Source organism: Myotis lucifugus, unplaced genomic scaffold, assembly GCF_000147115.1.
Source record: "Myotis lucifugus unplaced genomic scaffold, Myoluc2.0 scaffold_513, whole genome shotgun sequence".
Lineage (NCBI taxonomy): Eukaryota > Metazoa > Chordata > Mammalia > Chiroptera > Vespertilionidae > Myotis > Myotis lucifugus.
This window is the reverse complement of record NW_005871561.1, coordinates 206,877-229,041: the sequence shown is the minus strand read 5'-3', so window position 1 is coordinate 229,041 and position 22,165 is coordinate 206,877. Positions and strand designations below refer to the sequence as shown.

The 22,165-nt window shown below is 51.2% G+C and overlaps 1 protein-coding gene across 1 annotated transcript in view; it reads left to right on the top strand.

Annotated features, from left to right (window-relative positions):
* Positions 1-22,165, top strand: part of TOM1L2 (target of myb1 like 2 membrane trafficking protein) — a 90,270-nt gene that overhangs the window by 66,160 nt on the left and 1,945 nt on the right. The window contains exons 2-5 of the mRNA XM_014446214.2: positions 4,670-4,754; positions 15,223-15,301; positions 20,462-20,611; positions 22,102-22,159. Of these exons, the coding sequence (XP_014301700.2) occupies positions 4,670-4,754; positions 15,223-15,301; positions 20,462-20,611; positions 22,102-22,159 (372 nt within the window). The remainder of the gene's footprint in view (positions 1-4,669; positions 4,755-15,222; positions 15,302-20,461; positions 20,612-22,101; positions 22,160-22,165) is intronic.

Here is a 22,165-nt window from a genome sequence, read left to right as displayed (position 1 = left end):
TTAATGGTCAGATTATTACATTGTTCCTATTTTTTCCCCCATAACTCCCTTCCTTCCAGTTCCCACCCCACGCTCCGCCCTCACTCCCCACCCACTGTCCTCATCCATAGGTGCACGATTTTTGTCCAGTCTCTTCCCGCATCTCCCACACCCTTTTCCTTCCAAGAATAGTCAGTCCATTCCTTTTCTATTTCCCTGATTCATTATAATCACCAGTTCATTCTGTACATCAGATTATTTATTCACTTGATTCTTAGATTCACTTGTTGATAGATGCATATTTGTTGTTCATAATTTGTATCTTTACCTTTTTCTTCTTCTTCCTCTTCTTAAAGGATACCTTTCAGCATTTCATATAATGCTGGTTTGGTGGTGATGAACTCCTTTAGCTTTTCCTTATCTGTGAAGCTCTTTATCTGACCTTCAATTCTGAATGATAGCTTTGCTGGATAAAGTCATCTTGGTTGTAGGTTCTTGGTATTCATCACTTTGAATATTTCTTGCCACTCCCTTCTGGCCTGCAAAGTTTCTGTTGAGAAATCAGCTGACAGTCGTATGGGTACTCCCTTGTAGGTAACTGAGTTTCTTTCTCTTGCTGCTTTTAAGATTCTCTCTTTGTCTTTTGCTCTTGGCATTTTAAATATGATGTGTCTTGGTGTGGTCCTCTTTGGATTCCTTTTGTTTGGGGTTCTCTGCGCTTCCTGGAGTTGTAAGTCTATTTCTTTCAGCAGGAAGGGGAAGTTTTCTGTCATTATTTCTTCAAATAGGTTTTCAATATCTTGCTCACTCTCATCTTCTGGCACCCCTATAATTCTGATGTTGGTGCGCTTGAAGCTGTCCCAGAGGCTCCTTACACTATCTTTGTATTTTCGGATTCTTTTTTCATTTTGCTTTTCCGGTTGGGTATTTTTTGCTTCTTCGCATTTCAAATCTTTGACTTGATTCTTGTGCTCCTCTGGTCTGCTGTTGGGAGTCTGTATAATATTCTTTATTTCAGTCCGTGTATGCTTAATTTCTAGTTGGTTCTTTATCACAACATCGAGGGTCTCATTAGATTTCTTGTATATCTCCATAAGTTTATCGGCGGCTTCTAGACAGTTCTTGAGGGACCTTAAAAGTGTGGTTCTGAACTCAATATCCTCCATTGACAATTTTGTCCTGTTTCTTTGTCTCCGCATTTTTTATGCTTTCTTGGTGCACCCCCTAGTGGTCTTTGTGCGCAGTCTTGTTGTAGTTAAGCCTTGATTGTTGTAGTTAATACTAGGGGGATTTGACCTCCAGGCCAACTGGCTGTGAGAATCAGCTGTGTCTGCAGTGGGAAAACTTCTGTCCTCTGGGGAGGTGCTAATCTAGCCTTTGCCTGAGGCTCTCCGGCAAATGGCTCTGCGCAGGGCTTGGGCGGGGCGGGTCGCACGGGATCAACAGGGCGGGCGGAGGGAGCAGTTATGGCTGCTCTCAGTCCCATCCCAAGAGGCTCAGCGTCCCAGCAACCGCTGCAAACCTCGGAGAGAAAGCTGCGCTCGTGTTCCGACTGATGCCAGACAGTCCCGCTTCTCCTGTTTGAGTCTGGGTCCCTAGAGACTCGCCCAGAACTGGAGCTCAGAATCTGAGACTCCCTCCCGATTGAAAACGACAACCGCGCCCTCAGCCACCAGCCCGCTCCACGCGCACCTCCGAACCTTTGTATTTTCCACACTGCGCCTCCTCTGAGTCTCAGTATGTTGTTCTCTTTCCTTCTAGTTGAAGAATTTCCCCTCAGCCAGCCTTCCTGTGGTTCTGGGTGATGTCCGTTCCGTCTTTTAGTTGTATTTTTGAAGTGGTTGTTCGAGGCAGCAAACTCCCGTGTTTACCTATGCCGCCATCTTGGTTTCCCCTGGTGTCACTGTTAAAGTCACAGGAGACAGCCTGGTCCTCAGTGTAGCCCAGAACGTCCTTGAAGATCCCTCTGACACCTGTTTCACCACCTTGTTCTTTTTATAAAAATGTTATTTCAGAGTGAGGAAGGGAGAGGGAGAGAGAGATGGAAATATCAATGATGAGAGAGAATCACTGATTGGCCGCCTCCTGCACGCCCCCTACTAGGGATCAAACCTGCAACCCTCACCACCTTCTTGGTGTCATAGTATTTGGCCGCTTTCTCTAGGCAGCTGGTCAGATCCATCACCAACACATGGGGAAAGGGGAAGGCAATGTCGGTGAACTTCCTATGCAGCTCAGGGATGACCTTGCCCACAGCCTTGCAGCACCAGTAGAAGCAGCCCCTCAGCCATCACACCACAGCTTCCCAGAGGGGCCATCCACGGGCTTCCGGGTGACAGTGATGGCATGGACTGAGATCATGAGTCCCTCCTCCATGCCAAAGTTGTCATCGATGACCTTGGCCAGGGGCACCAAGCAGTTGGAGGTGCAGGAGGCATTGCTGACAATCTTGAGGGAGTTGTCATACTTGTCATGGTTCACATCCATCACAAACATGGGGGCATCCACAGAAGGGGCAGAGATGATGACCCTCTTGGCTGCCCCTTCAAGTGAGCACCGGCCTTCTCCATGGTAGTGAAGTCACCGGTGGACTCCCAACATACTCATCACCAGCTTCACCCCATTTGATGTTGGTGGGCTCTCACCCCTGAAAGATGGGGATGGGTTTTCCACTGATGACAAACTTCCTCTTCTCAACCTCGACTGTGCCTTTGAACTTGCCATTGGTAGAATCATGCTGGAACGTGTAGACTAAGCATGTCAAACTCAAAGTCTAACACGGGCCAAATAAACAAGGTATAAGTGTATATGGACCACAAAAAAATAAAAGCTTCAATTTTCATAGAAACGTAGGTTTATTTCAATAGAGACATGCTGAATACAAAGGGCTGAAATAAATGAGTAATCGTTAACATAAAATAATAGAACATTTTAATAAAGATTAATATTTTGTCTTGAACATTAACTTACCAGACACTGGATAACTGCACAAATTAATAAGCGTAACACAAATAAACCTATTCTTGTTCTCCAAAAGTGAAATATTTCCTGTTGTGCACACCAGACAAGTCAGTCCAGGACTAATGATGTGGCCATCGGCTGCTAAAATATTCGCCGCTAGTATCAGCGGAGAGAAATGGTGCGCCTGCACGTAAGACACATAAGGAAAATGAATGCAACACGATTATAGTAATCAGTCATTAGCGAACGTTGTAGTTCATTATTAATAATTATGTATAACAGGATATTGTAAAAATTAAGTTATGAAATTTTTATTAAAACATTTCTTACATACTGTTATATTGGCTGGGCTGCAAAAATATTCGTTGTGGGCTGCATGCGGCCCGCAGGCTGCGAGTTTGACATGCTTGGTGTAGATCAATTAGTTGAGGTCAATGAAGGGGTCATTGATGGCAACTATCTACTTTGCCATAGTTAAAAGCAGAGCTTGTGACCAGGCGCCCAATGTGTGCACTGGTGGGGGAAGGGGGGTGGGGGGGTGTCCCTCAGCCCCACTGTGCCCTCTCACAGTCTGGGACCCCTCGGGAGATAACCACCTGCTGGTTTAGGCCCGCTCCCCAGGTGGCAGATGGCAGGCCTGATCCCTCGGTGCCTGCCCCGCCTCCCCGGGATGCGCACACGGCAGGGCCGATCCGGGGATTGGGGCGCCGCCCCAGGTCGGGTTGCACATGGGACGCCCGGGCGGGCTGGCGGATTGCTGCTGCCCCGCCCGGCCGCCCCGGGTCGGGTCACACACGGGATGCCCAGATGGAGGCCTGGCGGGCTGGCTGATCGCTGCTGCACTGCCCGGCCGCCCCGGGTCGGGTCACACACGGACGCCCGCTGCCCTGGGTCACAGATAGCAGGCCCGGATGGTGGCAGGGCAGGTGGGATGGCGCTGTCCCGCCCCACCGCCCCGGGTCGCAAATAGCAGGCCCAGATGGCGGCAATGGTGCTGTCCTGCCCTGCCTGAAGTATGCAAATTAGCTGCCATCTTTGTTGGCAGTTAATTTGCATATCATGCTGATTAGCCCATGGGAGGCGTAGCGAAGGTGTGGTCAATTACCATGTTTGACTATTATTAGATAGGATTATGTATAACAGGATATTGTAAAAATGAAGTTATGAAATTTTTATTAAAACATTTCTTACATACTGTTATATTGGCTGGGCTGCAAAAATATTCGTTGTGGGCTGCATGCGGCCTGCAGGCTGCGAGTTTGACATGCTTGGTGTAGATCAGTTAGTTGAGGTCAATGAAGGGGTCATTGATGGCAACTGTCTACTTTGCCATAGTTAAAAGCAGAGCTGGTGACCAGGCGCCCAGTGTGGCCAAATCTGTTCACTCCGACCTTCCCCATCGTGTCGGGGTTGTGGCTGCTTCGACCTGGCATTGCGCAGGAGATGTGGTTGTCTGTTGAATGGGAGGAGTTGAGAGTTTCGGGTGATTTTTAATAGCTTAGGCCTTCAAGAGCTTTTCAGTCTGGAGTTTGGTGAAAGAAGGACAGTGTTATGACATTAGCCTCTGGGCCCAGCTCTCTCTCTCGCTGGCTGTTCTCTTGTGAGAACAGAACCCTAGAACTGCTCTGTTGACTCAGACCATCTGTTTGGGAGAATGTGGTGGTTCTGGTTCCTGCCAGAGCCCCTCGTTCAGGAGAAATGTAAACCAGCTTTCTCTCTGACTTTACAGAAAAGGCCACAGATGGCTCCCTGCAAAGCGAGGACTGGACATTGAACATGGAGATCTGCGACATCGTCAATGAGACAGAGGAAGGGTAGGTGTGCTCCCCCCACCCTGCTGTGACGCTTGTCAGTTCCGGGGTGTCACTCAAAGCCTGGCAGGGCTTAAGGATGTTTGGTGTTTTGTTTTCGATCTGTTTGCCTTGGCATTTAATATGCTGACCTTTTTAAAAAAATTGACAAGGGGGGGGAGAGAAACATTGATGTGAGAGAGATACATTGATCCATTGCCTCCTGTACATACCCCAACCAGGGGTCAAACTGCAACCTGGGTATGTGCCCTAACCCGGAATCGAACCTACGACCTTCTTCTGGGGCATGGAACAACACTCCAACCAACTGAGCCACACTGGCCCAGGCAATATGCTGACATTCTTTAATTATCTTTCCTCTTCCTATCCACTTTGCCCCCACTTCCCCGATGGCAGTGCTGAGTCAGAGCCCTGAAAACCTCTTTTAATAACCTGCCTTTACTCACAAGTGAAAATGAAGTTGCTTGGTTACTTGGTCCCCGGTAGTCGTTGGTCTCCATAGCCAGATTATCACCCCTGCCCCCACTCCTTCCTAACCTCTGCCTTCCCTTCGCAGATGTGAGGCTGTCTCTGCCATGCTTGCTGGGCTGGGGCCCCAGGAGTCAGAGAGAGCGCCCACAGAGCAGCCTGGTGTTTCCGCAGTGGGCATCCCTGAGCTGCTGAGTCTGTGCTTATTGTTAAGCATGATACAGCCTCTTCTACATCATAGCTGCATTCTAGTTACACTTCTTCCAAAGTGGTCTATATTTGGCCCTCTGCCACACCATAAAAATGGAATTTATTATTGCCATGTCGCCTTAAACTATCTCCAAAGTGGTAGAAGAACAGCCTAGAGCAGTGATGGCGAACCTTTTGAGCTCGGCGTGCCAGCATTTTGAAAAACCCTAACTTAACTCTGGTGCCATATCACATATAGAAATTTTTTGATATTTGCAACCATAGTAAAACAAAGACTTCTATTTTTGATATTTATTTTATATATTTAAATGCCATTTAACAAAGAAAAATCAACCAAAAAAATGAGTTCGCGTGTCACCTCTGACACGCGTGTCATAGGTTCGCCATCACCGTCCTAAACTCATGCAGCCCTCAGCTTGCATAGTGACACTGTCACTTACAGCCTTGTAATGTATAAATTGGGGACCAGCCTCTTAAGGTTGGTCCTGCTTTCATTCAACAAATAGGCACTAAATGATCATTTGTGCCGGGCCTGCGTGTGAGTCCTGAGGACACACCAGTGAGTAGGGCAGACAGATTCCCTCCCCTCGAGGAGCAGACAGGCCAGGGTGGGGTGGTAGGCCATCAACATAATGACTAGAACAGGCCACATGGTCAGCTGGGGATAAGACTATCGAGAGAAATGAAGCTGGGGATGGAGAAGGCTGGTAATTAGCAGTTTTAAATGGAATAATCAAGGAAAGCCTTACATAAGTTACATTGAACAAAGAGTTGAGGTAAACCAGGGGGTGAGGTGTGAGGATTATACCAGGGAAGAACTTTTCAACAGAGGGAACAGCAAGCACAGAAGTCCTGGGACAGAGGGTGTCTGGTGTGTTTCAAGAATAGCAAGGAGCCCGGCCAGTGTGGCTCAGTGGATAGAGTGTCGGCCTGTCAACCAAAGGGTCACAGGTTCAATTCCTGATCAAGGGTACATACCTTCAGAAATTAAGCATACACTGACTGAAATCTATAATAATAAAAGCATAATATGCTAATTAGACCAGATGTCCTTTCGGACAACCTTCTGGATGAAGCCAGGGCTGCGAGGGAAGCCCAGATCCTGGGTGCCTGCTGGTGGCTGGAGAGAAGTCCGGGTCCCGGGTGCCAGAGGGAAGCTAGTGCCGGCAGCCGGGGGAAGGAAGGCCTACTCTTGCACCAACTTCGTGCATCAGGCCTCTAATAAAGAATAATATACAGGGACTCACCAATAGAGTAGAGGATTCCAAGAATCAAATGGATGATTTGGAATGTGAGGAAGCAAAAAACACCCAATCAGAAGAGCAAAAAGAAAAAGGAATCAAAAAATATGAAGATAGTGTAAGGAGCCTCTGGGACAACTTTAAGTGTACCAACATTCGCATTATGGGCGTGCCAGAAGGAGAAGAGAGAGCAAGATATTGAAAACCTATTTGAAGAAATAATGACAGAAAACTTCCCCTACCTGGTGAAAGAAATAGACTTACAAGTCCAGGAAGCACAGAGGCCCACACCAAGACACATCATAATTAAAATGCCAAGGGTTAATGACCAAGAGAGAATCTTAAAAGCATCATGAGAAAAGCAGTTAGTTACTTATAAGGGAGTGCCCATGTGACTGTCAGCTGATTCCTCAGCAGAAACTTTGCAGGCCAGAAGGAAGTGGCAAGAAATACTCAAAGTGATGAATAGCAAGGACCTACAACCAAGATTACTCTACCCAGTGGAGCTATCATTTAGATTTGAAGGTCAGATAAAGAGCTTCACAGACAAGGAAAAGCTAAAGGAGTTCATCACCACCAAACCAGTATTACATGAAATGTTGAAGGGTATTCTTTAAGAAGAAGAAGAAAAAGAAAGAGGAGGAGGAGGGAGGGAGGAGAGGACAGAGGTGGAGAAGGAAGGAATAAAGGAAGGAGGAAGAAGGAAGAAAGAAGAAGAAGGAGGAGAAAAGAAGGAAGAAAGAAGAGATAAAAATACAAACAATAAAATGGCAATAAATACATATCTATCAACAATTGAATCTAAAAAATAGAATCAGAGGCATGGAAACATGGAACAAACTGATGAATCTCATAGGGAAGTGGGGAGAGGAGTTGGGAAGAGATTAGTCAAAGATCTTATATGCATACTAGAGGCCCGTTGCACGAAGAGATTCGTGCAATAGGCCTTCCCTTCCCCTGGCTGCCGGCACCAGTTTTCCTCTGGCACCCGGGACCCAGGCCTTCGCTCTGGCCGGAGCCTTCAGTCTTCACTGCTCTGGCCACTCCGCCGCTTCGTGCCTACGTATGCAAATTAACCACCATCTTTCTTTGGTTAATTTGCATACTCTCCTGATTGGCTGGTGATTGTAGCAGAGGGACAGTCAATTTACATGTTTGTCTATTATTAGGTAAGACTAGAGGCCTGGTGCACAAAAATTTGTGCACTCAGGGGGGTCCCTCAGCCCAGCCTGTGCCCTCTCGCAGTCTGGGACCCCTCGGGGGATGACCACCTGCTGGCTTAGGCCCGCTCCCTGGGGAATTGGGCCTAAGCTGGCAGTCAGACATCCCTCTGGCAGCCCGGGAGCCCTCGGAGGATGTCCACTTGCCAGCGGGGACCAGGCCTAAGCTGCAGTCGGACATCCTTAGCGCTGCTGAGGAGGCAGGAGAGGCTCCCACAACCACCGCTATACCGGCAGCTGTCAGCCTGGCTTGTGGCTGAGCAGAGCTCCCCCTGTGGGAGTGCACTGACCACCAGGGGGCAGCTCCTGCATTGAGCGTCTGCCCCCTGGTGGTCAGTGTGTGTCATAGTGACCAGTCATTCCCAGTCGTTCTGCTGTTAGGGTCAATTTGCATATTACCCTTTTATTATATAGGATAGAGGCCTGGTGCATGGGTGGGGGCGGCTGGTTTGCCCTGAAGGGTGTCCCGGATCAGGGTGGGGGTCCCCGCTGGAGTGCCTGGCCAGCTTGGATGAGGGGCTGAGGGCCGTTTTCAGGCTGGCCACACCCCCTTCAGGGAGGGGGGTCCTGCTGGGGTGCCTGGCCAGCCTAGGTGAGTGGCTGATGGCTGTTTGCAGGCTGGACACAGCCCCTTCAGGGTGGGGGTCCCTGCTGGGGTGCCTGGCCAGCCTGGGTGAGGGGCTGATGGCTGTTTGCAGGCTGGCCACACCCCCTTCAGGGAGGGGGGTCCTGCTGGGGTGCCTGGCCAGCTTGGGTGAGGGGCTGCTGGCTGTTTACAGGCTGGCCACAGCCCCTTCAGGTTAGGGGTCCCCCATGGGATGTCTGGCCAGCCTGGGTGAGGGGCTGATGGCTGTTTGAGGCTGGCCACAGCCCCTTCAGGGTGGGGGGGGTCCTGCTGGGGTGCCTGGCCAGTCTGGGTGAGGGGCTGATGGCTGTTTGCAGGCTGGCCACAGCCCCTTCAGGTTAGGTGTCCCCCCTGGGGTGCCTGGGTGAGGGGCTAATGGCTATTTGCAGGCTGGCCACAGCCCTTTCAGTGTGGGGGTCCCCACTGGTGTGCCTGGACAGCCTGGGTGAGGGGCTGAGGGCCATTTTCAGGCTAGCCACAGCCCCTTCAGGGTGGGGGGTCCTGCTGGGGTGCCTGGCAAGTCTGGGTGAGGGGCTGATGGTTATTTGCAGGCTGGCCACAGCCCCCAGCCACCCAAGCTCCCAGTGGAGGCTGGCTGGAAGCAGGTATCTGGGATTTATCTATCTTCTATAATTGAAACTTTGTTGCCTTGAGCGGAGGCCACAGCCGGCCAGGGCAGGCGGGAAGCTTGGCTTCCTCCATCTCTGGGGCAACCAAGCCTCCTTCTTGCTCTAGCTCTGTGGCTGCCGGCTGCCATCTTGGTTGGGTTAATTTGCATATAGTCTCTCTGATTGGCTGGTGGGCATGACTTGGGCGTAGCAGAGGTGTGGTCAGTTTGCATGCTTCTCTTTTATTAGTATAGAATATGCATTACCTATGGACACAGACAATAGGATGGTGAAGGCCTGGGGCAAAGCAGGAATGGGAGGGAGTGGGCAATGGAGGGAGAGAAGGGGGGCCATCTGTAATACTGTCAACAATAAAGATTTAAAAATTTTTTAAAAAGGGTATGTACCTTGGTTGCAGGTTTTATCCCAGCCCTTTTGGGGTGCATGTGTGGCAACCAATCAATTTGTCTCTCTCACATTGGTATTTCTCTCTCTCTCTCCCCCCCCCCCTCCCTCATTCCACTCTCCTCTCTAAAAATCAATAGAAAGCATATCCTCAGGTTAGGATTAACAAAAAAATTAAAACGAATAGCCAGGAGGCTAGTGGGGCTGGAAGAGTGAGCAAGGAATAGGTGTCAGGTCAGAAATGTCCAGGATCCAGGTGACACCGGCACCACAGGGCCTCGGGCTTCACTTCAGGTGGCTGGGAACCCCTTGGAGGATTTGAGCAGAGGCAGGGCATGGTTTGACTTTTATTTTGAAGAGATCACTCTGGCTACCTGTTCAGAATGGCCTGGCTGGGAAGAGATCAAGGGCTGGCTCAGACAGGAATCCTCCTTGGGATCAAGGAGGAAATGGGAAGGGGCTGATACAGGGGGAACCAGTGACATGTGCCCACGGGAGTGAGAGAAGGGAAGAGTCAAGAGAGCAGGGATGGAGCCGACTGGGTGCAGTGGCGATGCTGACAGGGCGATGGCACAGGGGTCTGGAGGTGGGGGCGGCCTGGGCTGGAGATGTGCGTTTGGGAGTCGGTGGTGAAAGTTGACCTATTTCTGCCATCTAAATGGCGGATCAGCTCGTGTCTGGCTCACAGACGGAATCACAAACTTGGGGCTCTGCATGTCTAATGCCATAGTCACTGGGCTCTTCCTGCAGCCCCACTCGGGCCTTTCTTCTTTACGTCCACCCCGGATGCCACTCATTTCCTTGTTTATCTAGCTGCGCAGCCACATTTGTTGGCCCCACAGGTGGAGGCCCAGATGCCATGGTGAGTGGGGCACTCACAAGCAGGGCCAGCTGGGCTGTGGCAGAGAAGTGTGCCCATTGCTGAGACTCAGAGGCAGTGGGTGCCTCCTGGAGGGGCGGGCATTAGTCTGAGCCCAAGGATGGCAGGAAGAGGAGAAGCGTGCTGTGTAGCTAAGGGTGCATGGCAAGGGCAGCATGGGGGGTGGGGCGCGGTGTACAGGTGAGGTCTGGGTGTGCAGGGAGGAGTGGGGAGGGGATTTTCTGGAACAGAGGCTAGAGAGGTGGGCGCAGTCGGGCTGTAAAGAGCTGTCTTCCTGTGTCATCCTCTAGAGTGGGCTGTCCCCATGGGTAGTCCCTCTGCCCCGGCCTCTTCCCCTTTGTCTGTTCTCCATGCTGCAGGCAGAGGGGCGCTGGGAAATGCAGAACTCACGAAGTTACACCCTTGCTAACAAGGGAATCCTGTGAAATCCTTCACAGACCCTGTGGGATGACCGGGCCCTCCAGCCACTCCATTTGGGGCCCTCACCCTTCAGCCCCTCTGATCTTTCAGCCCCTTGCACTTCCCATAGCCCTGTTTGCCATTCGCCACAAATGGGAGGGGCATGCATGCAAATGTGTTAGAATGCGGCCTTCTCCTTCCAAAGGGACAGGCCTCCTTCCAGGGTCTGCAGGTGTGTCCTCAAAGCGCTTTCTTCCTGAAGTGACCCGCACTCCTGTTCCTCTATTTCCAGAGAGTCCCCAGTGCTCCCTGGGGGTGTCCTAGCCTTGCCTCTGCTATGAGGTCACTGCCAAGATCTCCCCCCCCCCAAGCCTGGCTAACGGTGGGTACCCTGCCCCCTTCCTGCTTCGGGGCTCCAGGCCCAGTGTCCTTCTCTTCCCTCCCCACGCCTCTCCCTCTCACTGACTAGTTCTTTCATTCACTTGTCTCATTTCCCTGACTCCCCTCCCTCCTGATTTGGACAAATCCCCGTTATGTGATTTCACAGTGCCCTGTTCTGTACGCACTCTCCTCACAGGTTACACTTCCACACCTGCGGGACCTGTCACAGGGCTGTCTCATCCCCACTTCCCCCTACACTGCACACTCCACTTTGTTGTTGTTAATCCATCCAAGGATATTTTTTTCATTGATTTTTAGAGAGAATGGAAGGGAGGGAGGGAGAGGGCGTGGGAGAGAGAGGTGAGGGGGAAAGAAAAATGGATGTGAGAGACACATCGATTGGTTGCCTCCTGCACATGCCCCCAACCAGGGGCCGGGGATCGAACCTGCAACCCTCGATCAGGAATTGAACCCCAGACCTTTTGGTGTGAGGGCTGGCCCTCTAACCACTGGCCCACACCAGCCAGGGCCAGAAACTGTTTTGCCACCATTTCATCCCTAGCACCTAGCGTAGTGTGCACACAATGGTTCTGACAAACGTGTTAGCTAGGTGAACAATAGAACTGTACCAACGCGACGGTGCTTGAGGAAGATGCTCAGAGTTCAGGAGAGATGCTAGAGCGGGCAGCTCGCCAGCCGGGGCGGCAGCAGCAAAGGGTTCTGAGAGGAGGTGACATCCAAGTGGAGTCCTCGGTCAGCCAAGTGAGGGTGGATGGCAGGGGAAGGAAGGAGACCCCCTGGCTGGAGGGCAGTGTAGGCAGCATAGGAAAGGAGTGCAGCGGGGTGAGGAGCATGGAGCCTGCAGCCACCAGCCTGGGCCGGAGTCCTCGGTCCTCCGCTCACTTGTCATGTGATCCTGGGTGAGTGACTTAATCTCTGTGTCTGTTTCCTCATTAACAAGTGGGGGTGCCAATAGTACCTGTCTCATGGATTCACCGCCCTTCCCTCAGCCGTTCTCTGAGCACTTGCCACGTGCCGGACCCCTGTGCCGTGCCCTGGATTGCACCAGCTCATGCAGCACCACCCCCAACAGCCCTATATGGTAGGGACAGTTTGTGTTAATGTTGAGGAAACTGAGGCCCAGAGTGGTTTGGTCACTTGCCAAAGGTCTCACACCACAGCTATGAAGGGCAGGGTGTAAGCCCCGGAAGACGGCTCCAGCCCCCAGCACCTTGCCTGCACTTCTACCTCTGGGAGGCCGGGGTCCGGTGGCTGCCCCACAGGCCCCTCCCTGGGCTTTCCCCAATTTCCAGGGTTGAGGTCTTCTCCAGCCTGAGGCAATAGCCCCTTGTGTCCTGAATTCTTGGTCATTAGCCAGGAATGCCTGGCTGAGTAGCCTCCCCAGGAAGGTTGCAGAGCCCTTTGCCAGGCCCCTCCCAGTCCTACCTAAGGAGGGCATAGGCACGTGGACTTGGTAAGTGCTGTGCTTTGATGTGCGGCTCTGATGAGGACCCACTGACCTGGGTCATGTTCATGAATTTCTGGATCTTCCCAGCTCACTGAAGTTTTGTCTGTTTCCCAGCCTCTTAGCAGGAGGGGAGCAGAGGAGCAGGCCCGTAGCAGAGTGGGGTTGGGGAAGGAGGGCAGGGAGGTGTTCGAGGTGAGTCATGGGGGCAGCTGTGTCCTCCATCTTGGAATAAGGAGGAAGCACTTCAGAAGTGCCTTTCTGGAGTCGACAGGGACACGATGGAAAGGTCTCTTACTTCATTTCGGGGCTGTAGCCTGACCTGAGGCGCTGGGCAGCCCTGAGGCCTGGCTTTTCCTGCCAAAGCTGCCAGGGTGTTGGGGCATCTCACACCTGCCACTGCCTCCTGATTCTTTCTGCTCCTTGGCTCTTGGTTCTTCCCTCTCCCGTCTCCCTGTTCCTAGCTCCTTGCCGTCCAACCTGCTGCTGCTGCTGCTTAAAACTTGGCAGTTCCTCTGACACGCTTTGATCCTTGCCTCTGAAGCCTTCCCCAGGGAGGGAGGGAAGTACTTGCTTTTGTGCTCACCCAGTCACTCCCAGGCCGTCCTTCTGAGGATGAGTTTTCACTGTAGCTCCAGGGAGGGAGCCTGCTGGCTGCTTCCCCCAGCACATTCCCCCACTGGGAGCGCAGCCCTGGAGCTTGTTCCCATTCTTCTGCTCCATGAAGCTCAAGCGGAGAGGAGTGAGACTGGGCCAAGGGGAATGGCAGCCATGGGCCAGGGCTAACCGGGCTGGGCAGAGCCCCGGAGAGAGGAAGCCACTCCATGCTTCTGACCAGTAGCTGTGGACCTTCACCAGCTCTAGTCCACACACAGCCCTTGAAGCTGAGAGCTTGTCAAGTCCCACATTTGCAGAAATCAGCATTCCTGTGTGGAAACAGCCGTACTGCAAACACTTGCAAGGACACATTCTCCAGAGAGCCTTGTCCCATCAGCCCTTGGACTCAGAGCCAAGGCTTCCTGCAGGAGCCATTTTTCAAGTTGGGAGGGGGAAATAGGTCTCAGGTATTTTTAAACTTCTTCATTCTTTCCCCATTGATTTTTCTTTAGAGAGATTAGAAGGGAAGGAGGGAGGGAGAGGGAGAGAAACATCTATATGAGAGAGATACATCGATTGGTTGCCTTCCGCACACGCACCCTGACAGGGGCAGAGGGATCAAACCTGCAACCCAGGTACGTGCCCTTGACCGGGAATTGAACCCATGACCCTTCGGTCCACGGGCTGACACTCTAACCTCTGAGCCACACTGGCCAGGGCTTTACATTTGTTGAAGCCATGCCTTGCTGTGTTTCTGTTTAAATTGGGCTGATTAGCCAAGCTTCCACTCAGCCCCACCCCTCTTCCTCATACACATTTGAAAGGACTTTTTCATTTGGTAAGTGGATCATAAATATTTCAGGAGGAACAGAAGGTTTCTGACTTACCAACCTTCAACTTTGGAAAGATCAGATATATTGACACATGAATCTGTAGAAGACTGGCGCCACTTGTGAGAGCAAAAGGCAGGCCTGCAGCTGGACTGGGGCTTCCTAGAGCTCAGGTGATGGGGCTTCCCCCGGCCAGCTGGCAGGGGCTCCATGCAGGAAGTGCCTCCTAGGTCCACACCTTTGTTTAATCCTGACTTAGAGTAAATTAAATAACATGCCAGATATAAGGACTGTACTTGTTAGGGGGCTGCTGGGGACTCTAACTCCCAGTTCCAACAGTGACTTAAGGAAGAATGCGTTTCAAGTTCCAAATAATCAACTGATAAGTGAGCTTTTGAACAGGCCCACTTGTAAACAGGGGACTGCCTATAATTCTGTGAGATTCTCTCTGGGAATCCACAGCAGATCCCTTACCTAAAAGCACACAATTCCTTGGGTTTTGAGGAGACTAAAGTTTTCTCAGGGAAAAGGGAGTTCCATGGAACTGGGGAGGAGCTGAGCCCCAGGCCTACGCAAGGACCTGGCCATTCTCTCTCTGTGGTCTCCTCAGTGCACCCATGCACAGTGGGCTGGTTTTTATTTTGGACAAATACTTGCATGTTATACAAAAGTCAAAAGGGCTGCAAATAGACAATCAAGTGAAAAATCTCCCTGTCCTCTCTGTCACCCAGTTCCCTCTTCAGGGGCAGCTGAAGTTGCCAGCTTCCTGTGGCTCTTCCCAGAGCTTCTCTTCCCTGGCCGGCGTGGGCACTGTGTCTGTGTCTGTGGTCCTTGGGTAACTCAAACAGGAGCCCCTGTGTACTGCTCTGCAGATGACTGTTCACATTGTCTGCTCCGTGGTGATGCACAAGGAGTGTGTCCTTTTGCGCAGCTGCATAGTATTCCATTATATGGATAAGTAAGCTTTAATTTACCCTGTTTCATGTTGATGGGTGTTTAGTTTCTTTCCAATCTTTTACAATTACAAACATGCTACAGCAAATAACTTCGTGGATATGCCAGTTCACAAAAATGGCAGTGAATCTGTAGGACAGTGTCCCAAAGTGTAATTTTTAAGGATCTTAATATGTCCTTTTCTCCAGGCCAAAGGATGCCATTCGAGCCCTGAAGAAGCGGCTAAACGGGAACCGGAACTACAGAGAAGTGATGCTGGCATTAACAGTGAGTACTGTCCTCCAGTGGATGGGAAAGCATCTTGGAAAATCCATGTTCCGGACCTTGCCTCACCTCAGGGCTTCCCCTCTGTCCACTCAGCACAGCCTCCAGCGTGTGCCATTGGATGGCATGGTGTGTGTGCCACTAGAGTCTAGTGGCGCTTTCCCATAGCACCCTTGGGTGCCAGTTTCCTCTATAAACTGCTGACTTCCACCCCAGTACCTTCCCTGCTGCTGAGCTTTTCAGAGGTTAATGCAAATGTTTACAATAACCTTCCCAAATAGGTTTCATCATCTCCCTCACTGGGATGAAAACACCGAGGCTCAGAGAGGTCTAGGGGTTTACCCAGACTTCACAGCTAATGAGATACAAAGGATTGTAAGAAAGTATTATGAACAAGCCAACAAATTGGACAACCTGAGAGAAATGGACAAATTCCTAGAAATATACAATCTTCCAAAACTAAATCAAGAAGAATCAGAGAATTTTAATAGACAGATTACAACTAGAGAAATTAAAGCAGTAATCAAAAAACTTCCAAACAAACAAAAGCCCTGATGGCTTTACAGGTGAATTTTACCAAAGATTCCAAGAAGAACTAACACCTATCCTTCTCAAACTATTCCAAAAATTCAAGAGGAAGGAAGACTCCCAAGCTAATTTTATGGGGCCAGGATTATCCTAATTCCAAAGCCAGATAAAGAAACTACAAAGATAGAAAATTATAAGCCAATATCCCTGATGAACACAGAAGCTAAAATCCTCAACAAAAAATTAGCAAATCAGATCCAATAATACATTATAAAGATCATACACTATGACCAAGTGGGATTTATTCCAGGCATGCAAGGCTGGTACAATATTTGCAAATCAATAAACATAATTCACCACATAAACAAGGATAAGTTTTATTAGTAAACCTTCTTTGAACATTTGGTAGAATTCACTGGTGTAGCCATCTGGTCCTGGACTTTTTGGGGGGGGGATGTTTTTGATGGTTGTTTCAATTTCCTCACTGTCAATGGTTAGGGTTTTTTTGCTATGGGTTATTTTGTATAAGATATATACACACACACACACACACACACACACTTTAAAAAATATATTTTTTTATTGATTTCAGAGAGGAAGGGAGAGGAAGAGAGAGAATCATTGATCGGCTGTCTCCTGCATGCCCCACACTGGGGATCAAGCCTGCAACCCAGGCATGCCCTGACCGGGAAACAAACTATGACCTCCTGGTTCAACCACTGAGCTAAGCTGGCCAGGCCCTTATATATTTTTTATATTAGCCCCTTATCTGATAGTTTGTAAATATGTTCTCCCATTCTGTGGGTTGCCTTTTTATTTTCCTGATTGTTTCTTCTGTTATGAAGAAATTTTTTAGTTTGATGTAGTACCTACCACTTGCTTATTTTTGGTTTTGTTGCCTTTGCTTTTGGTGTCATATCTAAAAAATCTTTTTCAAGATCAATGTCAAGGAGCTCCCCCCTATTTTTCTTTTAGTAGTTTTATGGTTTGGGGTATTACATGTAAGTGTTTAGTCCATTTTGAGTTAGTTTTTGTGAGTGGTGTGATTTAGAAGTTGGTTTTATTCTTCTGAATGTGGATATCCAGTTTTCCCAGCACAGTTTATTGCAGACTGTCCTTCCTCCCATTGAGTCCTCTTGGCTCCCTTGTCAAATATTAGGTGACTATGTATGTATGAGTCTACTTCTCGGCTCTTGATTCCGTTCCATTGGTTTGTATTTATTTTTATGCCAGTACCAGACTGCTTTGATGACTATAACTTTGCAGTATAGTTTTAAATCAGGCAGTGTGATACTGTCAGCTTTCTTCCTTCTCAGCATTGCTTTGCCTATTGAAAGCCTTTTATAGTTCTGTATGAATTTTAGGATTGCTTTTTCTGTTTCTGTGAAATATGTAGATGGCTTTGGGTAGTATGAACATTTTAACAATATTAATTTTTCCAGTCCATGAACACAGGACATCTTTTCATTTATGTGTGTCTTCAGTTTCTCTCTATCAATGTTTTATAATTTTCAGGGTACAGATCTTTTACTTCCTTAGTTACATTTATTTCTAAGTATTTTTAAATTTTTAATATTTTAATTTTAGTGATCAGGTCTTTGCTGCCAACCCAGCGATGCCTTGGGGGGCTGATTAAATGTGCAATCCCTGCCCCTGCACAAGGCCTCGTCCGGTGCACGAGCAGGCCCCATGTCCGCTTCCGTGGCTTCGCTCTGTCTTATCTTACCTGCAGTCTCTCACTTCTGCTCCTGTGGGCTCTCCTCACTTCCTAGCTGTTCACTCAAAGCCGTTCATAGTTACCCCAAGGAGGAGTTAGCGGAGGTCCGGAGGGGCCCTCTGCTTGGGCCTCAGTGTATGAACTGGAAACATCTGTTTCTGATTGCTTAGAGCAGTGGTTCTCAGCCTTCTGGCCCTTTAAATACAGTTCCTCATGTTGTGACCCAACCATAAGATTATTTTCGTTGCTACTTCATAACTGTAATGTGGCTACTGTTATGAATCGTCATGTAAATATCTGATATGCAGGATGGTCTTAGGCGACCCCTGTGAAAGGGTTGTTCGACCGCCAAAGGGGTCGCGACCCACAGGTTGAGAACCGCTGGCTTAGAGGCACCTTCTGCTTACTCTTGGGCTTGGGCTGCATTCTAGAAAACTGCTGCTGGGTATTTCATGCCCTACACCCCACAGAGACAGTTTTCCGGGGGCCTTTTGGCAGAGGGGCTTGAAGTGGGTTGCTGGGCCTCCTTGGGTTGAGTGGTGTGGTCCTTGCCAGCCAGGGAAGACCTCCCGCATCTCCTGTTCTGCTAGGCCTTGGGCTGCTCTGTCGCACATGCCACCTCTGCCCAGGGCATTGCCAAGCCATGTATCTGAGCCCCGGAGTATCTGACTCTAAAGTCTGCTCCAGGGAAACGAAGTGTGTCCTGGCTGCTGCCCTGCCCCTCAGCCTCCCTGCTCCTCTCTTCCCATGACCCTTCCACCTCACTGCTCTTCCCCGGCCTGCTCCTCATCACATACACCATCCTTCCTGCCACCTACCTCAGCCAGCAGCCCACTGCCTGTGTAGTAAAATTAGGAGGAGGCTTTTTGAAGCTCCTAGAAGGAAGGGCGACTGTAAGTTCCTTGAAGGCAGGAGACCCCTGGGGTTCATCTTGCAGCCTGCACAGGTCCCTGTGAGAGAGAATGCTGGCACCTCGTCGTCCCCTGGAGCCCAGCATGAGCAGAGGCTAAGAAAGAGAGCGCCCTCTTGACTGAAGAAAACCTTAGCAGCAGGGACACTGAGCTTCGGGGTCTCCCTCAGCTGCCCGAGCGGAGCCCGGTGCCTCCGTGGGGCTCAGTGCACCTGCCAGCTCTGGCCTCCTCTGGGAATGACGGGCATCGCCACGCCACAGCTCTCATCTCTGCAGCGGTGGTCCCCCTCACAGGGCTACTTCCGGGACCACCTGAGGGAGCGGGAAAGCTGGCACACACTGCCTGTGTCTCCTGGGTGCGGGATGGGGGCTTCAGAGAAGGCTGGTTGGAGTCCCCATCCTGCGTCTGGCACTGACCAGTCTCTTCATCTTTGTAAGCCTCCTCGGGGTAAGAAAGTGGGATAACAACATCCACGTAAAGAGAATTAGCTGTAAGAATCGAGTGAAATTCTGTATAATGTGAAAGAATCCTTCGCAGTACCTGGCGTCTGCCTGCATTCAGGTCACGTTAGCTTGTAGACCTTTCTTCATGGCCATGCTTTGCTGAGGTGCTGCCCCAGTGTGTGAACCGGGCTCTGGAATGACTGCATGAGGTACCCAGTGGTCAGGTTAGTTTGGGCAAATGAGGCGGTCAGAAATGCCCCCTGTTGCTGGTGATGTCCTTGCAAGGAGGCATCCCCACTAGTCGCCTGTGGCTTTGGGGGACGCTGACGTGGGAAGGGTCAGGGTTGGTTTCCAGAGAGCTAAGGAATTCAGGAAGCTGTGCTCCAGGTGGGAGGGGGCCTGCACTTGACACCTCTGGGCTCCAGGGCCTCTCCCTGGTCCTGCGGGGACTGAACTGTCCCGTCATTTGAGTATGTAGTGCAGCCTTTGGAATGGCATCCGAGCATCAAAGTTCTCATTTACTGGCTCCTCCCCTATGCAGGGCACTGTGCTAGGTGCTTCCCAGGCAGCCTTACTACAGTTCTGGAAGGGAGTGCTCATGTGCCCACTTTATAGATGGGGAAGCAGAGGCTCAGACAGACTTGTCCGGGGCCATTCAGAGAGAAAGTGGTGGAGCTGAGATCCAAGCCCACACTGGCCGTCTAGCCAGAACCCACACGCACCTGTGCTTTTCTGATCGGCTCAGGCCTGTGTAACTGATTGTCCCAGTGAGGGGAGGAGTGGGCAGGGTTTGAAGGGTACATGGACCTTAAAGCCTAATGCAGCGGTTCTCAACCTGTGGGTCGCGACCCCTTTGGCGGTCGAACGACCCTTTCACAGGGGTCGCCTAAGACCATCCTACATATCAGATATTTACATTACAATTCATAACAGTAGCAACGTTACAGTTATGAAGTAGCAACGAAAATAATTTTATGGTTGGGTCACAACATGAGGAATTGTATTTAAAGGGCCAGAAGGTTGAGAACCACTGCCGTAATGGCAGCTGAGGCCCACAAACCAGTTACTAAAGGTGGAAAGTCATTTTCAGTTTTAGTTGCAGAAGCAGGGTTGTGTGGTGTGTGTGTGTGTGTGTGTGTGTGTGTGTGTGTGTGCTTCCTCACATAACCAGGGCCAACAACTCCCTGGGCAGTTCTTACTGTACAGCAGCCTTCCCTGTGACAGAGCATGTGTCCCCTTGGCTAACGCCACACACCCAGAGGCCCAGAGGGAGGCAAAGTGCTGATTCTCAGAGACCGCTCATCATTTCGTTCCCGCTTTCCCTTCTCCCGTGAAAGTGATGCCTAAACTAATGACCTGGTTTTTGTGCAGGGCAGTCAGCAGGGGGCAGCCTCACCGCTGAGTACGACTGGATTCCAGGGTGAGGATGGCTGCCAGTGAGGCGTGGTTCTAAAGGAGCCGGTCGGGAATGTTCGGGAAGAAGGATGGGGGTGGAAGTGGAGCCGCCCTCCTCTTCCCAGCGGCTCCGCAGGCCGTGTGCTCACCGCTCCTCCCTCCACGGCAGGTGCTGGAGACCTGTGTGAAGAACTGCGGCCACCGCTTCCACGTCCTCGTGGCCAGCCGGGATTTCATCGACGGCGTTCTGGTCAGAATCATCTCTCCCAAGAACAACCCGCCCACCATCGTGCAGGACAAGGTGCTGGCCTTGATCCAGGTAGGTCCGCTCCTCCTGGCTGTTGGTGGGGCCCCTCAGCGGTCCTCATGCTTGGCCATCATTTGGAAGAAAGAATGGAGGTTTCTGGGTTTTGATGTTCGTTGCACAATGTTTCCTTTCTACACTCATCCCACTGGAATGAAACCTTAAGCGGCGGCTCTCCAGCCAGTTGACAGAGGCTTCACTGATCGGGTGCCCCGCCCTCTCCTGCCCACAGGGGCAGGTGGCCTTGGCAGGACTCTGAGCCATCAGGGAGAGTGCGGAGTAGGCAGGGCCTGTCAGAGGAGCGTGCAGGCTGCTGAGTCCCAGGGGCAGCTCTGGGGCTGCAGGGAGGAGGGGCCGGTGGTGTTAGGAGCGACTCACTGAGGAGAGGAGGTCTCCGTTGGACCCTGCAGGTCGGCGAGGAGCTTGGTGGAAAGGTCAGAGTGCGAGACGCATCGCAGGCAAAGACAATAGCAGATACAAAGGCCCAGATGCATCGGCGAGGGCAGGCGGCGCTTTGGGTGCATTCATTATTGATTGCTCTGTAACGAACTGTCCCAGGGTGTAGCAGCTTAAGGCAGTGGATGGTTATCGTCTCCTGTTTCTGTGGGGCAGGAATACAGGGAAGCCTCGCTGGCCCCTCTGGCTCGGGGGCCCTCGGGAGGCTGCAGCGAAGGTGCTGCCAGGACTGCCTGGTCCAGCCCAGTGGGAGCTGCAGGAGCCCCGCCACGGGGCTCCCACAGGGCAGGGCAGCAGCTCAGGCCCTTGCTGACCGTTGGGAGGAGGCCTCAGTTTCTCCGGTGTGGACCTCCTGAGTGTCCTCGTGACACGGCAGCTGGTTTTCCCCAGAGCAGATGATCCAGAGAGAGGGAGGACTGTGGTGCCTGCTGGGGCCGTGTCTCAGAAGTCGCGCTCCATCTCTCTTGTCATCTGTCTGTTAGAAGGGAGGCAGCAGGGCCAGCCTCTGAAGTCGGGAAGTTAGCGGCTCCTCTTAAAGAGAAGAGTGGTTCCAGCCGCCCCCCGTAGAGTGTAAGGAAGAATGTGGGGGCCAGGGATAAGCCCAGAGAGATGGCCGGGGCTTATGGCCCCACAATGCGGAGGAGCGTGTGCCTTACCCTATAGGCAGTGGGGAGCCCTTGAATGTTTCTGAGCTGACGGTACAGAGTCAGATCTGGTTTTAGACCGAGCACCCTGGTGACAGGGGGAAAGGTATGTACGTGCGTCAAAAAGCACATCCAGTGCGGGGTGATTGGTGCTGTAGTAGAGGAAAGATAAGAACCTGCAAGAGCCATGAGGAGAGGGAAGAGCCAGCCCGGGAAGGAGGGCTAAGAAGTCCGGGGGGGGGGGGGCAGAGTGCTTAGGGGCGGGCTTTGGAGGCAGGGGTGGCAGCTGAGAGGAGAGAGGGGCCTGAGCCAAGGAATCTGCTGGCTCTGTCCTTCTACCTGCACCTGTGCCTGAGCATCCTCCCAGCACTTGGAGCAGGTGACTTCCCATCACTCCGTCCTCAGAGGCCTCCCGCTGTCTGGTGTGCAGGACACATCACCCTCTCTCCCATCATCCTCTTATGCTCTT